The sequence below is a fragment of the Schistocerca gregaria genome, chromosome 1 (genome assembly GCF_023897955.1).
Source record: "Schistocerca gregaria isolate iqSchGreg1 chromosome 1, iqSchGreg1.2, whole genome shotgun sequence".
NCBI classification, from domain to species: domain Eukaryota; kingdom Metazoa; phylum Arthropoda; class Insecta; order Orthoptera; family Acrididae; genus Schistocerca; species Schistocerca gregaria.
In genome coordinates, this window is record NC_064920.1 from 744,028,858 (window position 1) to 744,045,720 (window position 16,863).

The 16,863-nt window shown below is 44.1% G+C and overlaps 2 protein-coding genes across 2 annotated transcripts in view; one reads left to right on the plus strand and one right to left on the minus strand.

The window, feature by feature from the left end:
* The window catches only part of LOC126267554 (waprin-Rha1), a 169,128-nt gene that overhangs the window by 103,253 nt on the left and 49,012 nt on the right, over nt 1–16,863 (minus strand). The window lies entirely within an intron of this gene.
* LOC126267535 (kynurenine formamidase) overlaps nt 1–16,863 on the plus strand; it is a 48,176-nt gene that overhangs the window by 22,623 nt on the left and 8,690 nt on the right. The window contains exons 4-5 of the mRNA XM_049972840.1: nt 297–431; nt 12,889–12,967. Of these exons, the coding sequence (XP_049828797.1) occupies nt 297–431; nt 12,889–12,967 (214 nt within the window). The remainder of the gene's footprint in view (nt 1–296; nt 432–12,888; nt 12,968–16,863) is intronic.

Below are 16,863 nucleotides of genomic sequence, written 5' to 3' on the forward strand. Positions count from 1 at the left end.
AGAGCCATTTTTTAGCAATAGTGAATGTATTAATCTAACAATAGCTACTTTTCTGTTTTAGAAAATTAACCAACCATCTGAGGGAATACCAGGAGGATTTCTCCCTTCATCCTTCTCTTAGCGAGCAATTTCCCAATTGATAACGAACTGTTACAGACCAGCCTTTGTTCGTTCTCGCACAGAATGCTCACACACACACATTTGCAGTGTAAAAAGTGGGGCTGACGCTGCGCGGTCTGGCGCTGCTGCTGTAGCGGTCCTCGTTGTGGTACTGACTGCCTGGCCGCTGGTTGCAGACTGCCCGGTGCTGGTGTACGTGCACGGCGGCTACTGGCAGGAGTTGTCGCGGGAGCTGTCCGCCTACTGCGTGCGGCCGCTGCACGGCGCTGGCATCGCTGTCGCCGTCGTCGGCTACGATCTCGCTCCACAAGGTGACGTATAAAGCTGCCCATTCACTGGCCGACGTTTAGGCGAACCCTCACCACTGAGAGGGTCGTCGACCCGTGTAGCTGTGTGTCTGAATACTGCGACTGCACGGTGGACCCTACCTGCGCCAGTCGCGTGGAGGTTTTCACCGCGCCAAAACAGAAGGGAAAAGGACAAAGAGTCGGGTAGCAGGTAGAGGTTGGGGATAGCAGGTAGTGGGTGCGCTGTTGGAGCAGACGTACCCGGACTCTGGATCCGATTGCTATAAAATCCACACCACAAAGGCAAACGTGTTGGGGCACACTAGCTCGGCAAGTGGGGTTGCCCGATTGGTCAGCCTGTGATTGCGCAGCTTAAGACAGTTTTTGGAGAAACTCTTGTGCCATTTGGAATATTTGTTTAATAGGACTAACTGTACTCCAATCGGAAGCCATCTCCACTACCCTCCTAAACTAGGATGAGAGACCCTTCATTGCATCCTGTATTCGAGAAATATTCGAGAAACCTTTCCTGAACTCATGTACAGGCACAGTACCATGCATCCACTCTACTCCTGCCTTTCTATAGCTATTGATGTGCTTTACTTCCTCTGAGAAAATCCTGTCGATTGATTCAATTCTTCCTCTATACTAGGGCTGAAAATTAATTTAGCGAGATCTACTTCAGTTGTACTATTTGTCTATTCAAACTATGATCGGTTTCAGGGTTTTAAAAGTCCATCTTCAGGTGTATGAAATGGTAACACATAACATGTGGTTGGGTCAGTCAGTGTAAGAGCTCTAATCAATGCATGTTCGTGGTCACTGTCCACTGCTGGGCAGGCTTACGGTAGGAACGCCAACTACAACTACAACTGACTGGCCTGACTGCACGTTATGTGTTACCAGCTTTATAATCTTAAGATGAATTTCAAAACTCTGAAACCGATCGCGGTTTGAATAAATAATTATTACAACTGAAGCAGATCTCTCTAAATTAATTATTATGCCTCTGAGTTTCAGATGTCCTACATAGCAGATTTTCTGTGCTAGAGGGCAGAATGCTGTCTCACACCACTAACAACTAAACATTCGTACACTCTTACAGGAAGAAACAAAGCAAGAACAGCACCAAGACATGACAAATACGTACAAAACTCAACATTACACTACGTACAAGCTAATCAACTTTTGCAAAACCTCCCTAGTCGTTTGTTATCGCGTAATTATTTTCAGTCCCTCCCTTCACAAACGTCTAATCCGTTCCTCCAAGTTTCCAACGTACAGACAAAATAGGAAGACCTAAATACGCCCTTCACAATAAAAACCAGCCAATCTTTTTTAAATTTATTCTGCATGTATAACTAGTATGACTTCATTATAAATGCCCCGAAAATATTCCCCTCATACATCATGATTTTGACACACAAATTAATGTTCAATGCGATCTGAAATTTTTCTTTGAGAGATTCTAGCCGGTGTTGACCAAATATGTGTTTATTCCAATTTTCTATTAGCCCATCTCCTCCTCCCCCTTCTCTCTCTCCTCCTACACCTCTCTCAGTCCACCTCTTCCTCCCTCCTCTCTTGGTCCATCTGCCCCTTCCCCATGCGTTCATCTGTTCCTTCATTCTCTGTCCATCTCCTCCCCCCTCCTCTTATTCCATCTCCTCTACCCCTATGTGTGTTCATCTCCCCCATCAACTTCGCTGTCTGTCCACCTCATCCTCCACCCTTCTACTTACGCATTATCACACACACCCCAACAGGACTGGATCTTCCCCCACAGTATTTGTTTTCAGATAGTGACTAACATGTTTAGCAAAGTCCAGGGGTTTAGGATGAGATTTCTACCTGTGTCTTTGCCCAAGTAAGCATATGTCAAATATATTTCTTACATATTTAACATAGTTCACATTTATTTGTACACGTATTTCACCCATATCTCTAGCGAATTTCACCTTACAGTTTTATTTTCATGCAGCTCAATGTTTATGATGTCGTATCTCCTGAACAATGTTTTGTACAATGGTATAATTTAGCATGTATATCCATTGATATATGTGGCTAGCGCTTGCGAAATGTATTGTGAATAGAATTAGTAGTAAAGAAATAATAAGTCAAAACGTCAAACATGATGTGGCAGTTCTCACCTATCTCAGTATTTGATTTCATATCTCCTGATTTATGTGTCGTATAGTGCCGCATTTTTCTTGGTACATTCAGAGGCATTTGTGGAGTCTATCAGCGAAATGTGTTGCGAATAGAATTAGTAGTAAAGAAGTAATAAATTAAAACGTCGTAAATGATGCTACAGTTTGTCGCGCATCTCAGTATTTGAGGCTATATCTCCTGAACTATGTATCGCATAGTGGATATACTTTTCTAGGTACATTCAGCGACATGCGTGGATACCGTCTACGAAATACGTTGCGAATGGAATTAATAGTAAAGAACTAATAAATTAAAACGTCATACTTAACGCGGCGGTTTTACTTTACAAACAGCGAAAATGTACTAAGCAATGAGCTTTTTTTCCTTCTTTTTGTGTAGGTTTTCAGCGAGAAAAAGTTTCGTAAAGTCCTGAAAATATTTGCAAAGTTTGTTCCTAAGTGCTCTCCTTCTCAGATAGATGACTGAAGTATGGGAATTCGCGCCATGGTCTACACTACTTTTTCACGCCTTCTCTTTGATAGATACGTGTTCCAAGTTTGCTTGAAATCGGCCCAGTAGTTTAGGAGGAGATGTAGAACATACATACAAACATAACATCCAACTTTATGATATACAGGGAAAACGACATCAAATACTGACGAACCGCTTCCACGGACCGAACGTGAGGAGAGGGGCTAGTGTAATTGTTTAATACAAACCATTCAAAAATGCACGGAAGTATGTTTTTTAGCATAAACCTACAATTTTTTTAAATGGAACCACGTTAGTTTTGTTAGCACATCTGAACATATAAACAAATACGTAATCAGTGCCGTATGTTGCATTGTAAAATGTTAATTACATCCGGAGATATTGTAACCTAAAGTTGACGCCTGAAAACTCCGACGTTCAGTTGCGTGTTGGAACAAACACGGGCCACGGTTGGCGAGCAGCATCTACAGGGACATGTTTACGATGACGACCGTGTTTACGAGTGTGGCTGTAGTGCACTTTTGTGGTTTGGTCTAGCTGTCGCAGTGTCCGCATGTAGCGCTTGCTGCTATTGTTATTCTGCATTCGTCTCCGCACGCAGAGCAACTGTAGTACACAGTGTTACCAGACGTCTGTGATAGAGTAGTGTTGTAGGAACTGTTACCATGGTTTATTCGAACTCTGAAAAGGCGGAGATGATACTCATCTATGGCGAGTGTCCACGAAATGCAGCTGAAGCCTGCAGGGTGTATGCAGAACGGTACCCGGACAGAGAGCATCCAACGTGCCGCACATTGCAAAACATCTACCGCCAACTGTATGCAACAGGTATGGTCGTAGCACGCAAACGGGTCCATAACAGGTCCGTCACAGGAGAAGCGGGTGCAGTTGGTGTGTTAGCTGCTGTTGCCATGAACCCACACATGAGAACACGGGACACTGCGAGAGCCGGTGAACTGAGTCAAAGTAGTGTCATGTGCATACTGCATCGTCACCGCTTTCACCCGTTTCATGTGTCGCTACATCAGCAATTACATGGTGATGACTTTAATCATCGAGTGCAATTCTGTCAATGGGCATTAACAGAGAATGCGTTGCAGTTCTACCTGTTTACCGATGAAGCGGGTTTCACAAACCACGGGGCAGTGAATCTACGGAACATGCATTACTGGTCCGTGGACAATCCTCGCTGGCTCAGACAGGTAGAGCGATAGCGACCGTGGACTGTAAATGTATGGTGCGGAATCACTGGCGACCACCTCATTGGTCCTCACTTCATTGCAGGGGCCCAAACAGCTGCAACATATATCGCGTTTCTACAGAATGGTCTGCCAACGTTGCTCGAAAATGTCCCCCTGGAAACGCGTCGACGTATGTGGTATCAGCATGATGGTGCACCTGCACATTCCGCAGTTAACACTAGACTGACCCTTGACAGGATGTTCGACGGGCGTTTCATAGGACGTGGAGGACGCATAAATTGGCCAGCTCGTTCTCCCGATTTTACACCTCTGGACTTCTTTCTGTTGTGTACGTTAAAGGAAAATGTGTACCGTGATGTGCCTACAACCCCGGAGGATATGAAACAACGTAGTGTGGCATGGCAACCTGCGGCGACATTACACCAAATGTACTGCGGCGTGTACGACATTCATTACGCCAGAGATTGCAATTGTGTGCAGCAAATGATGGCCACCGCATTGAACATCTATTGGCCTGACATGTCGGGACACACTCTATTCCACTCCGTACTTGAAAACGGAGTTTACGTGTACCCCTCATGGTGATGTATATGTGCGTCAGTGAAAAAGACCAATAAAAAGGTATTAACATGTGGACGTAATGTGCTGTTCCAGTCTCTTCTGTACCTAAGGTCCATCACCGTTCTCTTTGGATCCCTACGTAATTCGGTGCTCTCTGATACACACGATCGAACAGCCGAGGAGTGGTACTCAAGCGTCAACTTTAGGTTACAATATCTCCAGATGTAATTAACATTTTACAATGCAACAAACGGCACTGATTAAATATTTGTTTATATGTTCAGATGTTATAACAAAACCAACGGGGTTCCACTTTTTTAAAAAAACGTAGGTTTGTGTTAAAAAACATACTTCCGTGCATTTTTTTATGGTTTGTATTAACCAATTACACTAGCCCCTCTCCTCACGTTCGGTCTGTGGAATCGATTCGTCAGTATTTGATGTGTTTTACGAAATATATCCAGCGGTAATGTTAGGTATATGAATTCGGAGGTAGGAAAGCCTTCATAGTGCAATCGTAAATAAAGGGACTCTTCAACATCTGTTTAAGCAATGCCCTTTACGTTCAATTTAATCAAAGCTTGCCTACCCCCTTATTGGGAGCACGTGTGCACTGGGGACATAGATTCCACGATTTACAAGAAGGATTAATCACAGTAGACATTCTAAACATATTCAGGATCATCAACTTTCACGAAATTCTCTGCAGCTGACGCCTAGCTTATTCTTGCTGCAATACAATCTACGGTTGGTAGCTTGAATAAACAGCAATTCCACTGAAGGCTGAGCGTATTCAGTTAGGTGTTCTCACGTTGGTTATATCTTCCGACAAAGAGTAAAGGAGCACATGGAAGATGACAAAGAAAGCTGAGTTATGAATGGTTTGGCATGAGACATAATAAATGAAAAATTGGAACAGTGGTTGATTATTGAAGAAAAACAACACTATAGTTCAGTAATGAAATTACATTTGCGCTCCGTGGGCCCATGTGGTATGCGACGAGCACAAATCGAAATCAGAGCAAAATTAACTCTGTATAACTCCGTAACTAAATAACTGTGGTAGTAATGCGAACCATGATCTATATTTACGGATGAGCCAAAGATACACAGATTCTGATCCTTGAAAATGGAACAAACTCTCTCGCTCTGAATAAGGAATTAGATTTGGCCACGAAGAAAGCACAACTATAAAGCTGAAGACAAAGGAGAACATTACGCCAAAGCGTGCGAAATGGTCAACACAAATCCTAGTCGATTGCAGCGCAGAAATGGCCATCGAAATGAAACGCTTCACAAAGTCCTCAAATTTGAACCAACAAAACCATGAAATTTCAGGCAGCATCTACATGATGCGTCTAGCCATAGCGACCGCGGAAAACACAAATTTCTCTGTCTCATCGTCCACTTGGACATGTTAGCTCAAATCGCCACTGCCCTGTCGGAAATGATGAGTCAGTTGCCGTCTAGCTATCGTATAGGGTACAGAAGTGCTTTGCGCTATGCAGCTAAGAACTGTGGCATTCCTAGCAGACGAAACACATGCATAGAATGTCTTTACGCCTCGCCAGCGATTTGTAATTCACGTAAAGATAAATGATATGGTAGACGTTTTCTGGTGAACGGGTTTTAACAACTCGACTCATTGAAACGTTACTCGCGCGGATCTACAGTAGAGCCACAGAGCAAGAATCCATCGCCTACTACTACCTGAAAGAACACCTTCCGTTCATCTTGCAAACGCTTGCCACGTTAGCACCACGATTTATGCTGATTTATGCCCTGAAAAGCTGTAGTCGTCTTGCTCCTAATGCAAACTTCTCCCTACACCACATACCCGCCTTTAGCGTGACTGTCCTTCCCAACCAAATCCACAGGCGACAAGAATGACACCAATTACTTCCCAACACACAGTAGCGCTCCTGTCTCGCATATTTCACAGACTATAAGATCTTCAATTTCACTCACTTACTGTCGACTGACAAAAAAAGGTCCGCCATTTTCTTGCACCTTAGAAACAACTTTCAGTCGGAGATCGCATTCCGATACCCTTTTTAAACCCCAAACCTACAACCTTTCAATTTATTATATCCGCTTAGCTGCCTCATTTGTGCCTTAGACTTCTTCTTATGTTACAGCCAATCACAAACATTCCAAGAAACCGGGATTATCTCAAGGATACGTAGGCGATATACAAGATTCCAGCTTGTATATAGCTGGTACCAGTGTAATACAGTTGATAATGGGCCAGTTACAAACACAGGTCGAATACTTAATAACCTGTACGCAGCTTAAAGATGGGTTAAAACAAGTCATTTATCAAGTATATGGAAACACGGAGTGCCATTCACAAGAAATTTTTTCTGCTACTCTTAATTTTTTTTCTTAATATTCTGCTGTGTGCACTGCATTGAATTTTAGATTGTTTTGTTTATTGAAACTCTCTCTACCTTCCTTTGCTTTGTATTACAACTAATGTGATCTACATAGTTATAAGTAGAGCCACTTTTATTATCAATACATATTTCCTTAGTGTAATTTCCCTTAACATTTCCAATTTTTAATTATTAAAGTGAACACCAATTGTTATTTAGGTTGTTGCTGCCGTTGTTGTTGTTGTTGCTGTTGTCTCCTTCAGTCCATAGACTGGTTTGATGCAGCTATCCATTCCAGTATATCCTGTTCAAGCCTCTTAATGTCTCCGTAACTACAACAACCTGCATCCATTTGAATCTGTTTACTAAAGTCTTCGCCTCCCCCTATAATGTTTACCCCCACACTTCCTTCCGTTACCAAATTCACAATTCCTTGATGCCTCAGGATGTGTGCGCTATCAACGTATTCCATCTTTTAGTCAAGCTGTGCCACAAATTTACTTATTCTCCAGTTCGATCCAGTAGCTCCTCATTTTTTATTCGATATACCCACCTAATCTTCAGCATTCTTCTACAACATCACATTTCAGAAGACTCTATTCTCTTCTTGTCTGAACTGCTTGTGGAGGTTTCTCTTTCATACAAGGCTACACTACAGACAGACGAATACCGTCATAAAAGGCTTACTAGCGCTTAAACTTATATTAGATAATAGATTCCTCGTTTTCTCGCTATTGTAAGTCTTCATTTTATACCCTCTCCACTTCTGACATCATAAGTTATTTTGCTGCCCAAATTGTAAAACTCATCAACAACTTTTCGTGTCTCATTTCCTAATCTAATTTCCTCAGCATCGCTTGATTGAATTTCACGACACTCATTTACTCTAATTTTACTGTGATTAACGTCCACTTTAACCTCTTTTCACGATGCTGCCTGATCCATTCAACTGATGACCCAAGTCATTTGCCGTCTTTAACAAAATCTTTCCTTGCTGAGTACTGGCTTCCCAGCTGGCTCCTGATATTCATACAGCTACTTCTCTTTGCTGCAAAGATATCTTTAATTTACCGACGGCGGCATTTATCTTTCCTATAGTTAAGCATGCTTCTACAGCTTTTTTTTTTTTTTTTACCTCCAGCCATCCCCGGTTAGCCGTTTTACACTCTCTGTCAGTGTCAATTTCTAGACGTCGGTATTCCTTTGCGCCTGTTTCATTTGATGCACTTTTGTGTTTTCTCCTTTCGTCAATTAAATTCAATATCTTCTGTGTTATCCAGGAATGTCTACTACGCCTTGTCTTCTTACATATGTGATACTCTGCTGTCTTCCCTATTTCATCTCTCAAAGCTATCCATTCCTTCTATCATATTCCTTCGTATTCCTTTCCCCCGTTTCAGTCCAACGTTGCCTCATGCTCCCTCTGTTATTCTCAATAACCTCTGGTTTCTTCTGTTTACCCAGGTTCCATCTCCTTAATTTCCTATCAGTTTTCAATTTCTTCAGTGCTAATCTGTAGTTCGTAATCAACAAATTGCTAATTATTTTATCACAATTTGGAGCCCCACTCAAGTAATACTTCCGTCATTTGACCGTATACATCGTTTGTTGTATTGTACAATCATAATTTCGGCCTTTGTCCATTTGAAGTACCATATTGCTGAGCGTGATCAGACTTCTATAAACGAAGTTATCGTCGAAATATACCAAGTTTTATTATATTTCCACTGTGAATTCATTTATAGAAGTCTGATCATTCCCAACATTGAGGTACCTGAAAATGGCCAAAGGCCGAAATCATGATTGTACAGAACAATAAACAATCTATACAGTCAAGTGGAGGACCTTTTATAAAAAACAATAACAACAAATTCTGGTCATCAGATTCAACATTTGGCTCTCTGTCTTACCATCATACAATCAGTCTGAAACATTCCAGTACACGTACGTAACCTGCTTTCATGATTCTTGAACCAAGTGTCAACTCCTTCCGTGTTTTCCTTTTTTTGGGGGGACTGACAGTCATCTGAAAGATACTCAGTTTTGTTTTCCATTCTTCTGTCATCCTGGTCAGCAACTTAGATTCCTGAGCTGCAAGTTCATTGTGCGATAGTTCTCTTTTGTTTGTTTACGCTGTCTTCGGAATTGTGTGGATGGTGTTCCTCCGAAAGTTTGATGGCAAGTACCTTATTTCACAAAGATTATACACACTAACTTGAATAACTGTTTGATTAACATTATCCCCCCCTTCCCCCCGCCCTCTGTTCCAGTTATTTCATAAATTCTATAAAAATGTTGTTTGTGCTTTCTGCCTTGTTTAATCGCAAATCTTCCGAACTGTTTCGAACTAGGATTCTAATACTTGGTCCCCTAGGTCTTCCAGGTCGACACACATTTTTCTTCTATCACGTCAGCAGGCAGTTCGTCTCCCTTGTAGATGCCTTCAGTATAGACTGATGAGCCGAAACATTATAACCACCTGCTTAATAGCTTGTTTGTCTGTCTTTGGAACGAAGTACGTAATTGATTCTGCGTGTCAGGGATCTGACAGTTTCTTAGTAGGTTTGTCGAGATACATTCCTGGAAATGGAAAAAAGAACACATTGACACCGATGTGTCAGACCCACCATACTTGCTCCGGACACTGCGAGAGGGCTGTACAAGCAATGATCACACGCACGGCACAGCGGACACACCAAGAACCGCGGTGTTGGCCGTCGAATGGCGCTAGCTGCGCAGCATTTGTGCACCGCCGCCGTCAGTGTCAGCCAGTTTGCCGTGGCATACGGAGCTCCATCGCAGTCTTTAACACTGGTAGCATGCCGCGACAGCGTGGACGTGAACCGTATGTGCAGTTGACGGACTTTGAGCGAGGGCGTATAGTGGGCATGCGGGAGGCCGGGTGGACGTACTGCCGAATTGCTCAACACGTGGGGCGTGAGGTCTCTACAGTACATCGATGTTGTCGCCAGTGGTCGGCGGAAGGTGCACGTGCCCGTCGACCTGGGACCGAACCGCAGCGACGCACGGATGCACGCCAAGACCATAGGATCCTACGCAGTGCCGTAGGGGACCGCACCGCCACTTCCCAGCAAATTAGGGACACTGTTGCTCCTGGGGTATCGGCGAGGACCATTCGCAACCGTCTCCATGAAGCTGGGCTACGGTCCCGCACACCGTTAGGCCGTCTTCCGCTCACGCCCCAACATCGTGCAGCCCGCATCCAGTGGTGTCGCGACAGGCGTGAATGGAGGGACGAATGGAGACGTGTCGTCTTGAGCGATGAGAGTCGCTTCTGCCTTGGTGCCAATGATGGTCGTATGCGTGTTTGGCGCCGTGCAGGTGAGCGCCACTGCATACGACCGATGCACACAGGGCCAACACCCGGCATCATGGTGTGGGGAGCGATCTCCTCCACTGGCCGTACACCTCTGGTGATCGTCGAGGGGACACTGAATAGTGCACGGTACATCCAAACCGTCATCGAACCCATCGTTCTACCATTCCTAGACCGGCAAGGGAACTTGCTGTTCCAACAGGACAATGCACGTCCGCATGTATCCCGTGCCACCCAACGTGCTCTAGAAGGTGTAAGTCAACTACCCTGGCCAGCAACATCTCCGGATCTGTCCCCCATTGAGCATGTTTGGGACTGGATGAAGCGTCGTCTCACGCGGTCTGCATGTCCAGCACGAACGCTGGTCCAACTGAGGCGCCAGGTGGAAATGGCATGGCAAGCCGTTCCACAGGACTACATCCAGCATCTCTACGATCGTCTCCATGGGAGAATAGCAGCCTGCATTGCTGCGAAAGGTGGATATACACTGTACTAGTGCCGACATTGTGCATGCTCTGTTGCCTGTGTCTATGTGCCTGTGGTTCTGTCAGTGTGATCATGTGATGTATCTGACCCCAGGAATGTGTCAATAAAGTTTCCCCTTCCTGGGACAATGAATTCACCGTGTTCTTATTTCAATTTCCAGGAGTGTATATGACATTAGATGTCTACTCACAGGTCATGTCATTCGCGTACGTAACATGTTGCTGATTTGCGTACAAGGTTATAGCGTCCGATAGCGATAAATATGGGCTCCTTTCAGTTTACACCAGGCGAATCTGGGCGTCGAGAAATAAACATGAATTCAGAACAATCCTCCTGAAACCACTGTAGCACTGTTCTGACTCCGAGACACGGACAATTATACTTATGAAACATGACGTCGGGAAAGAAATTAAGCATGAAGGAATGCAAGTGGTTCGCAGCTGTCAGCGTGCCTTGGATTACTACCACAGGTCCCGTGCAAGCGCAGGAGAATGTCTCACATAACATAACGCTGCTCCCACCAACCTGTGTCCGTGGCGCGCTGCACGCTTCGAGCCGCCGTTCACCTCAATGACGGCGTTTGTGGAGACGACCATCGACCTAGTGTAGCAAAAATGTGATTCCTCCGAAGAACCGACACGTGTCCTTTGATCGACGGTCGAATCCAGTTGGTCTCGTGGCCACTAGAATCGTAAGGAGACTATGTCGTTGGGTCAACATGTGAACTCATAGTGGTGGTCTCCTGTAGAGCTCCATGTTCAACAATGTACGATGAGCAGTGTGTTGCGAAACACTTGCACGTGCACCAGCATCGTGCTCTTTTGGCAGAAATGAATCCTATCACTATTTATCCTACTTTTCATGGCAGACAAGCCTCCCAACCCCATGTACTGTAAAGAGTCGTGGGCGTCCAACCATTTAACGCGTAGTGGTAGTTTCACTGTCCTTCTACCTTTTTCCGTGGATGATCACGGCAGTAGCACGTGAACATTCGACCAGCTTCGCCGTTTTCGAGACACTCGTTCACGGGCTCTGCTGAATAACAATCTGCCCTTTGTGAAAGTCGCTTATCTCAGTTTATCTCCCTATTTGCACCCTTCGCTAGAATGATCCCCCGTCCGTGTCTGCTCCGCCTACATACTTTTGTTACAGTGTCACGTGCCAGCAGCGCCATCAGGTGTCATCCAGAGTCGCGTTGGACAGTGGTCATAATGTTTTGGCTTATCAGTGTAGCCGCTTCTCATCTACATTTAACAATTAAACTGTTTCCTTTGCTTCCTATTTCTCCGAAGCTAATTTGACCTTTTCTATTTGCTGATTCTGTCCATAAAGCGACCATTTCCTTTTCGATTTTTTCGTATTGTTCCTAAAGCAATTTAGTTTTTGCTCTCTTGCATTTCCTATTGATTTTAGTCATAAGTAACGTCTACTGCTGTATTCCATTGCTTTCCCAAACAGGTTTTTGGTTGCTTATTTCATCGATCTATTGAAATGTTTGTTCCGTTACCGAAAGTTTCCTCCTTACACCTTTACTAGGCTGTCCAGATCCTGTGATTATGCTATAATATCATATGCAACAACTTTTGAGAAATAGATTCTAGTGTTTGGAAACTAGTATTGACCACCAGATATTCCACATTTGACAATTTCATAGGCTACCGAAGTACAGAATGAATTTACTGAAGCAATATATTTTTGAGGCAACATCCTGTTTCAAGTCTCGCATTGCAAATCCAGTGTTGTGGCAACAACATCTTATTCGTAAATTAGGTGCTTTTAATGGTTTTACTCTCATGATTATGATTACGTGCGCATTCGTTTTTAATTCAAATTACCGTCTTATTTTATTTTGCTTTTCTTCTACTTTTCTTTTGCAGTGAATGTATCTGACATCGTGGAACAAGTACAGGCTGCTGTCGAATTCGTGCTGAATTTCGCCAAAAAACGTGGTTCGAGGTATGTAACATTTTCGGAGTGACGATAGCTGTTTTTTGCTGTCAGGTGCTCGCCTAAAATCGCCAGTAGCTAAACCACTCTCAACTGATAATAATTTTCAGTAGCCATGGATGAATCTTGCCTCAGATTGCGTCAACGTCTGTGAGGAGCTATCATTTGTGTTATGCTTGTATGAGGACTCCTGTCTTATTTCTTAACCATTTCAGAAGAAAATATGTACGAGTAGGGTCGTACACAGAAATTTATCCAAAGGGAGACAAGATTCGAAACTTGTCATATGGATATTATTGATCCGGTGGTAATTTGAAAATGTGTCGTCCACAGGAATTAAATGTGACAAGAATGCACATAATTTATTCTATCTCAAAAGATTAAGAGCCGTCTACTTTACATCATTTTAGGGCAGATTACTTAGGTAACTAAACAGTAAGCAAATTTCAGTAATATATGTAATGTACATCTTTTTATTTTGTTAATATGCATTTGGATGCCATCTTTTTCATTCTTCAATCTGAAACTTCATTCTCATGTGATTAAACCTATGGGATACAACGGGTTACGACACAAAGTTGGAAAATACCAACAAAAATAATTTACTCACGCTCCCAAGCCATAAACAGAGCTCTGCGTTGTACGTAAAGAATGTCTGCCACGGAGCCACCATGGTTGGTTGGTTGATTTGGAGGAGGGGACCAAACAGGAGGGTCATGGGTCCCATCGGATTAGGGAAGAATGGGAAAGGATATCGGCCGTGTCCTTTCAAAGGAACCATCCCCGCTAACCACTGCGCCACCTCGCTCGGTAAAGCCGCCATTGAAGCTTGCCGTACGTACACACTGCAACAATGTTAAAGGGCACTTCTTTGAAACGCCGTCCTTTTCTCTCACTGCGACAAAGAAGTTCGAAATTTGACTCGAATTTGCCCAAAACCTTTGAAATGGCGCAAAAGCGTGCCCAAAAACTTTGAAATGGTGCAAAAGCGTGGCGCTCTGCGACGTCACCCTCGGATTCGACGATTAGTCACACAGCAAGAAAGGAAAGAAGAAAAAAAAAAAACACGTGTGAGGAGTTCGTGTGAAGTGAAGGCGAGTTAATGAAGTCACATTCACATTCATACAGTTCTGCCAAACGCTACTGTGCACGCGTCACACCTGTCTTTGCCCTTATCTTACATTTTCACATTTTCTCTTAATGCCTCTGCGACACGTACCAGAACCACGATATCCACCGTTGGAATCAAATAGTTTTGCTGTGGGAGGCCTAGGAAAACATTTCGGACACGACGCTGCTCATCATCGACAAGAAAAAACCTCGCGATGTGTCGCAAAGGGGGTGAATGAAGCCACTCCTTACACTTTGCGGTGGTGTCCGCCTGCTTCCCTGGGCGGTAACGTGCTCGCCTCCCATGCAAGCAGACCCGGGTTCGATTCCCGGCAGGGTGGGAAATTTTCCACCACCGGCGCGCAAGTCGCCCAATGTGGCGTCAACTAAAATAAGACTTGATCATGGCGGCCAAACTTCCCCATACGCTTTTTTTATTTTTTTATTTATTTTTTTTCCGGTGGAAAGTGGCAGTTCGCAGTGCGATCTAGAACAGGACGACATTCTTGACAAATTCCGACTTTTCTGACACCCCAGACGATTCAACCCCTCTCTAAGGACATCGCACCCCATTCAATGTCTTCTCACTCCTTTGGTGTGTAGCATGACCGCAACTTTTGCTCTGGTACACAGGGTGGAGATCATTCAAAACATTCGACGAAATATGTACGTGGCCGAAGCAGAAAAGGTAGTTCATTCGTATTCATACCTCCGTTTCGCGCCCTGCAAGTGCAAAAGGGGAGCGCGACAGTGATACATCCGTGAATAAAATGGCAAAGGGTCCCTCTAAGACCCCCTGATCGGCAACTCTCTTGATACCACCTACACAGCTCTGTTGAGCACTTTAAAAATATCTCTAAACAAAGACACTAATTCACCGAACCGTACAGCGCCCGACGGTACCTGGTGTTGAGAGGGTTGCCCGTCCCATTGGTGAATGGGACGGGCAACCCTCTCAACACCAGGTACTGTCGGGCGCATGCAGAATCTGAGGGGTATTGAAAGGACTGCCTATCGCGGCAGCGGAGGTGCACCGAGGATGCTGCCGAAAACTGGGGGGGGGGTTATAAAGGGACCTTCGCCATTTTATTCACATTTGTGTCAATGTCACACCCCCACCCCCCTCAACCCCTTCCCCCTGTGCACAAGCTCTGGAGCGTGTGAAAAAGTTGGGACGAAAAACACACTTTCCTGCTTCGCATCGTTGCTCGATTGTGTCTAATGATTTTTATCAGTCACTATTGGTTCCGTCCTGTATAGCAGGCCAAAACTGCGGTCAGGCTACATTCCGAAAGGATGAGATGATGTTCAGTGACGCTGCACCTTCGTGATGTCCGTAGAGAAGGACTGAATTGCCAAGAGAGTCAGCATTTACTAAGTCTGTCAAGAACGTCGTCCTGTTGGGCATTTCAACGATAACTACCGTTTCCGACCGTGAAGTGTGTGAAAATAAATTGCCCAAGAGAAGGGGTGACTTCGTTCACGCCCTTTATGATACATCCTGAGACTTTTGTGCGTCGATTCTGATCATCAGTGTGTCAGCAATGTTTTTCTCGGCTACCCGCAATAAATGTGCGTAATTTCAATGCCGGGTGTCGTGGTACCGGCCCCTGCAGCAGAGGCGTCAACAGAAGGGCTCAAATGGCTCTGAGCATTATGCGACTTAACGTCTGAGGTTATCAGTCGCCTAGAACTTAGAACTAATTAAACCTAACTAACCTAAGGACATCACACACATCCATGCCAGAGGCAGGATTCGAACCTGCGACCTAGCGGTCGCTCGGCTCCAGACTGTAGAGCCTAGAACTGCACGGCCACTCCGACCGGCCCGTCGTCAGAAGGGGTGAGATATGGATAAGGGCGGGTGTGTTGACCTTTCCATTTTGTGACGCGTCCATAGTAGCGCTGAACGGAATTGTAGTCAAATGTGGCGTCGATGTCACACCATTGACCCACCTTACACTTCACATTAACTACTGAACTTTGATCTTTTCTTTGTTGTTCTGGCTGTTTGAAGGTCGCCGTGCCTGAGGGTGGCGGCGCAGTTATGTTCATCTTTGGTGATGTTTTATTGTACCATAGGTCTTATTTCTATTGTTCAAGTATACTCAGTGCAACGAGTTAATTGTTTTATGGACATTGTTTTTATAATTTCTACGAGACAGATGCAACTGACATAGGAGTCTGGATGATTTTCTTTTTTACATAGGAGTCTGGATGATTTTTTTTTATAAATTGTTTGATTTGACCCTGTTGTTAGCACATGAATATAGTCAATTGTTTTTCTTCCAAAAGTAGGTTTATCTAATAACTCTATTGGTTAAACATAATCTGAAACATAACAAGAAAAAATGAGAAAAAAAGTCCAAATGTGTCCTTCCATAGCAAGGATCCATTTAGTCAATTTTTTCGCTATGAGGAGGAGGTGATGACAGGGAACAGTTTGTTCCATCTCATTACAATTAGTTTTTTGCATTATATTGAATATACTTTCAACGTTTTTTTAGTTTAAATAATGTGATATATCGAGTGAAGAAGTGGACTATCTGTTTATTCAATTCAGTTCATAATTACATAAATGATCTTCCTTTCCCTAATCCCACTACGTTGCCTTGGGTTGATTAAGTTTGGGTTTTTTTATTAAGAGTTCGTTTACCAGTAGTGTCAAGGCAGAGATGTGTTCACCCTATAGGTCGGTTAGTGCCAACCTAAGCCTGGAGTAAAGACAGAGAAGATGCACCTGTTTGCCAGGGTGTAGTCCGTGGTTGGTAACAGGTTCCCCTCCCCTCCATGTA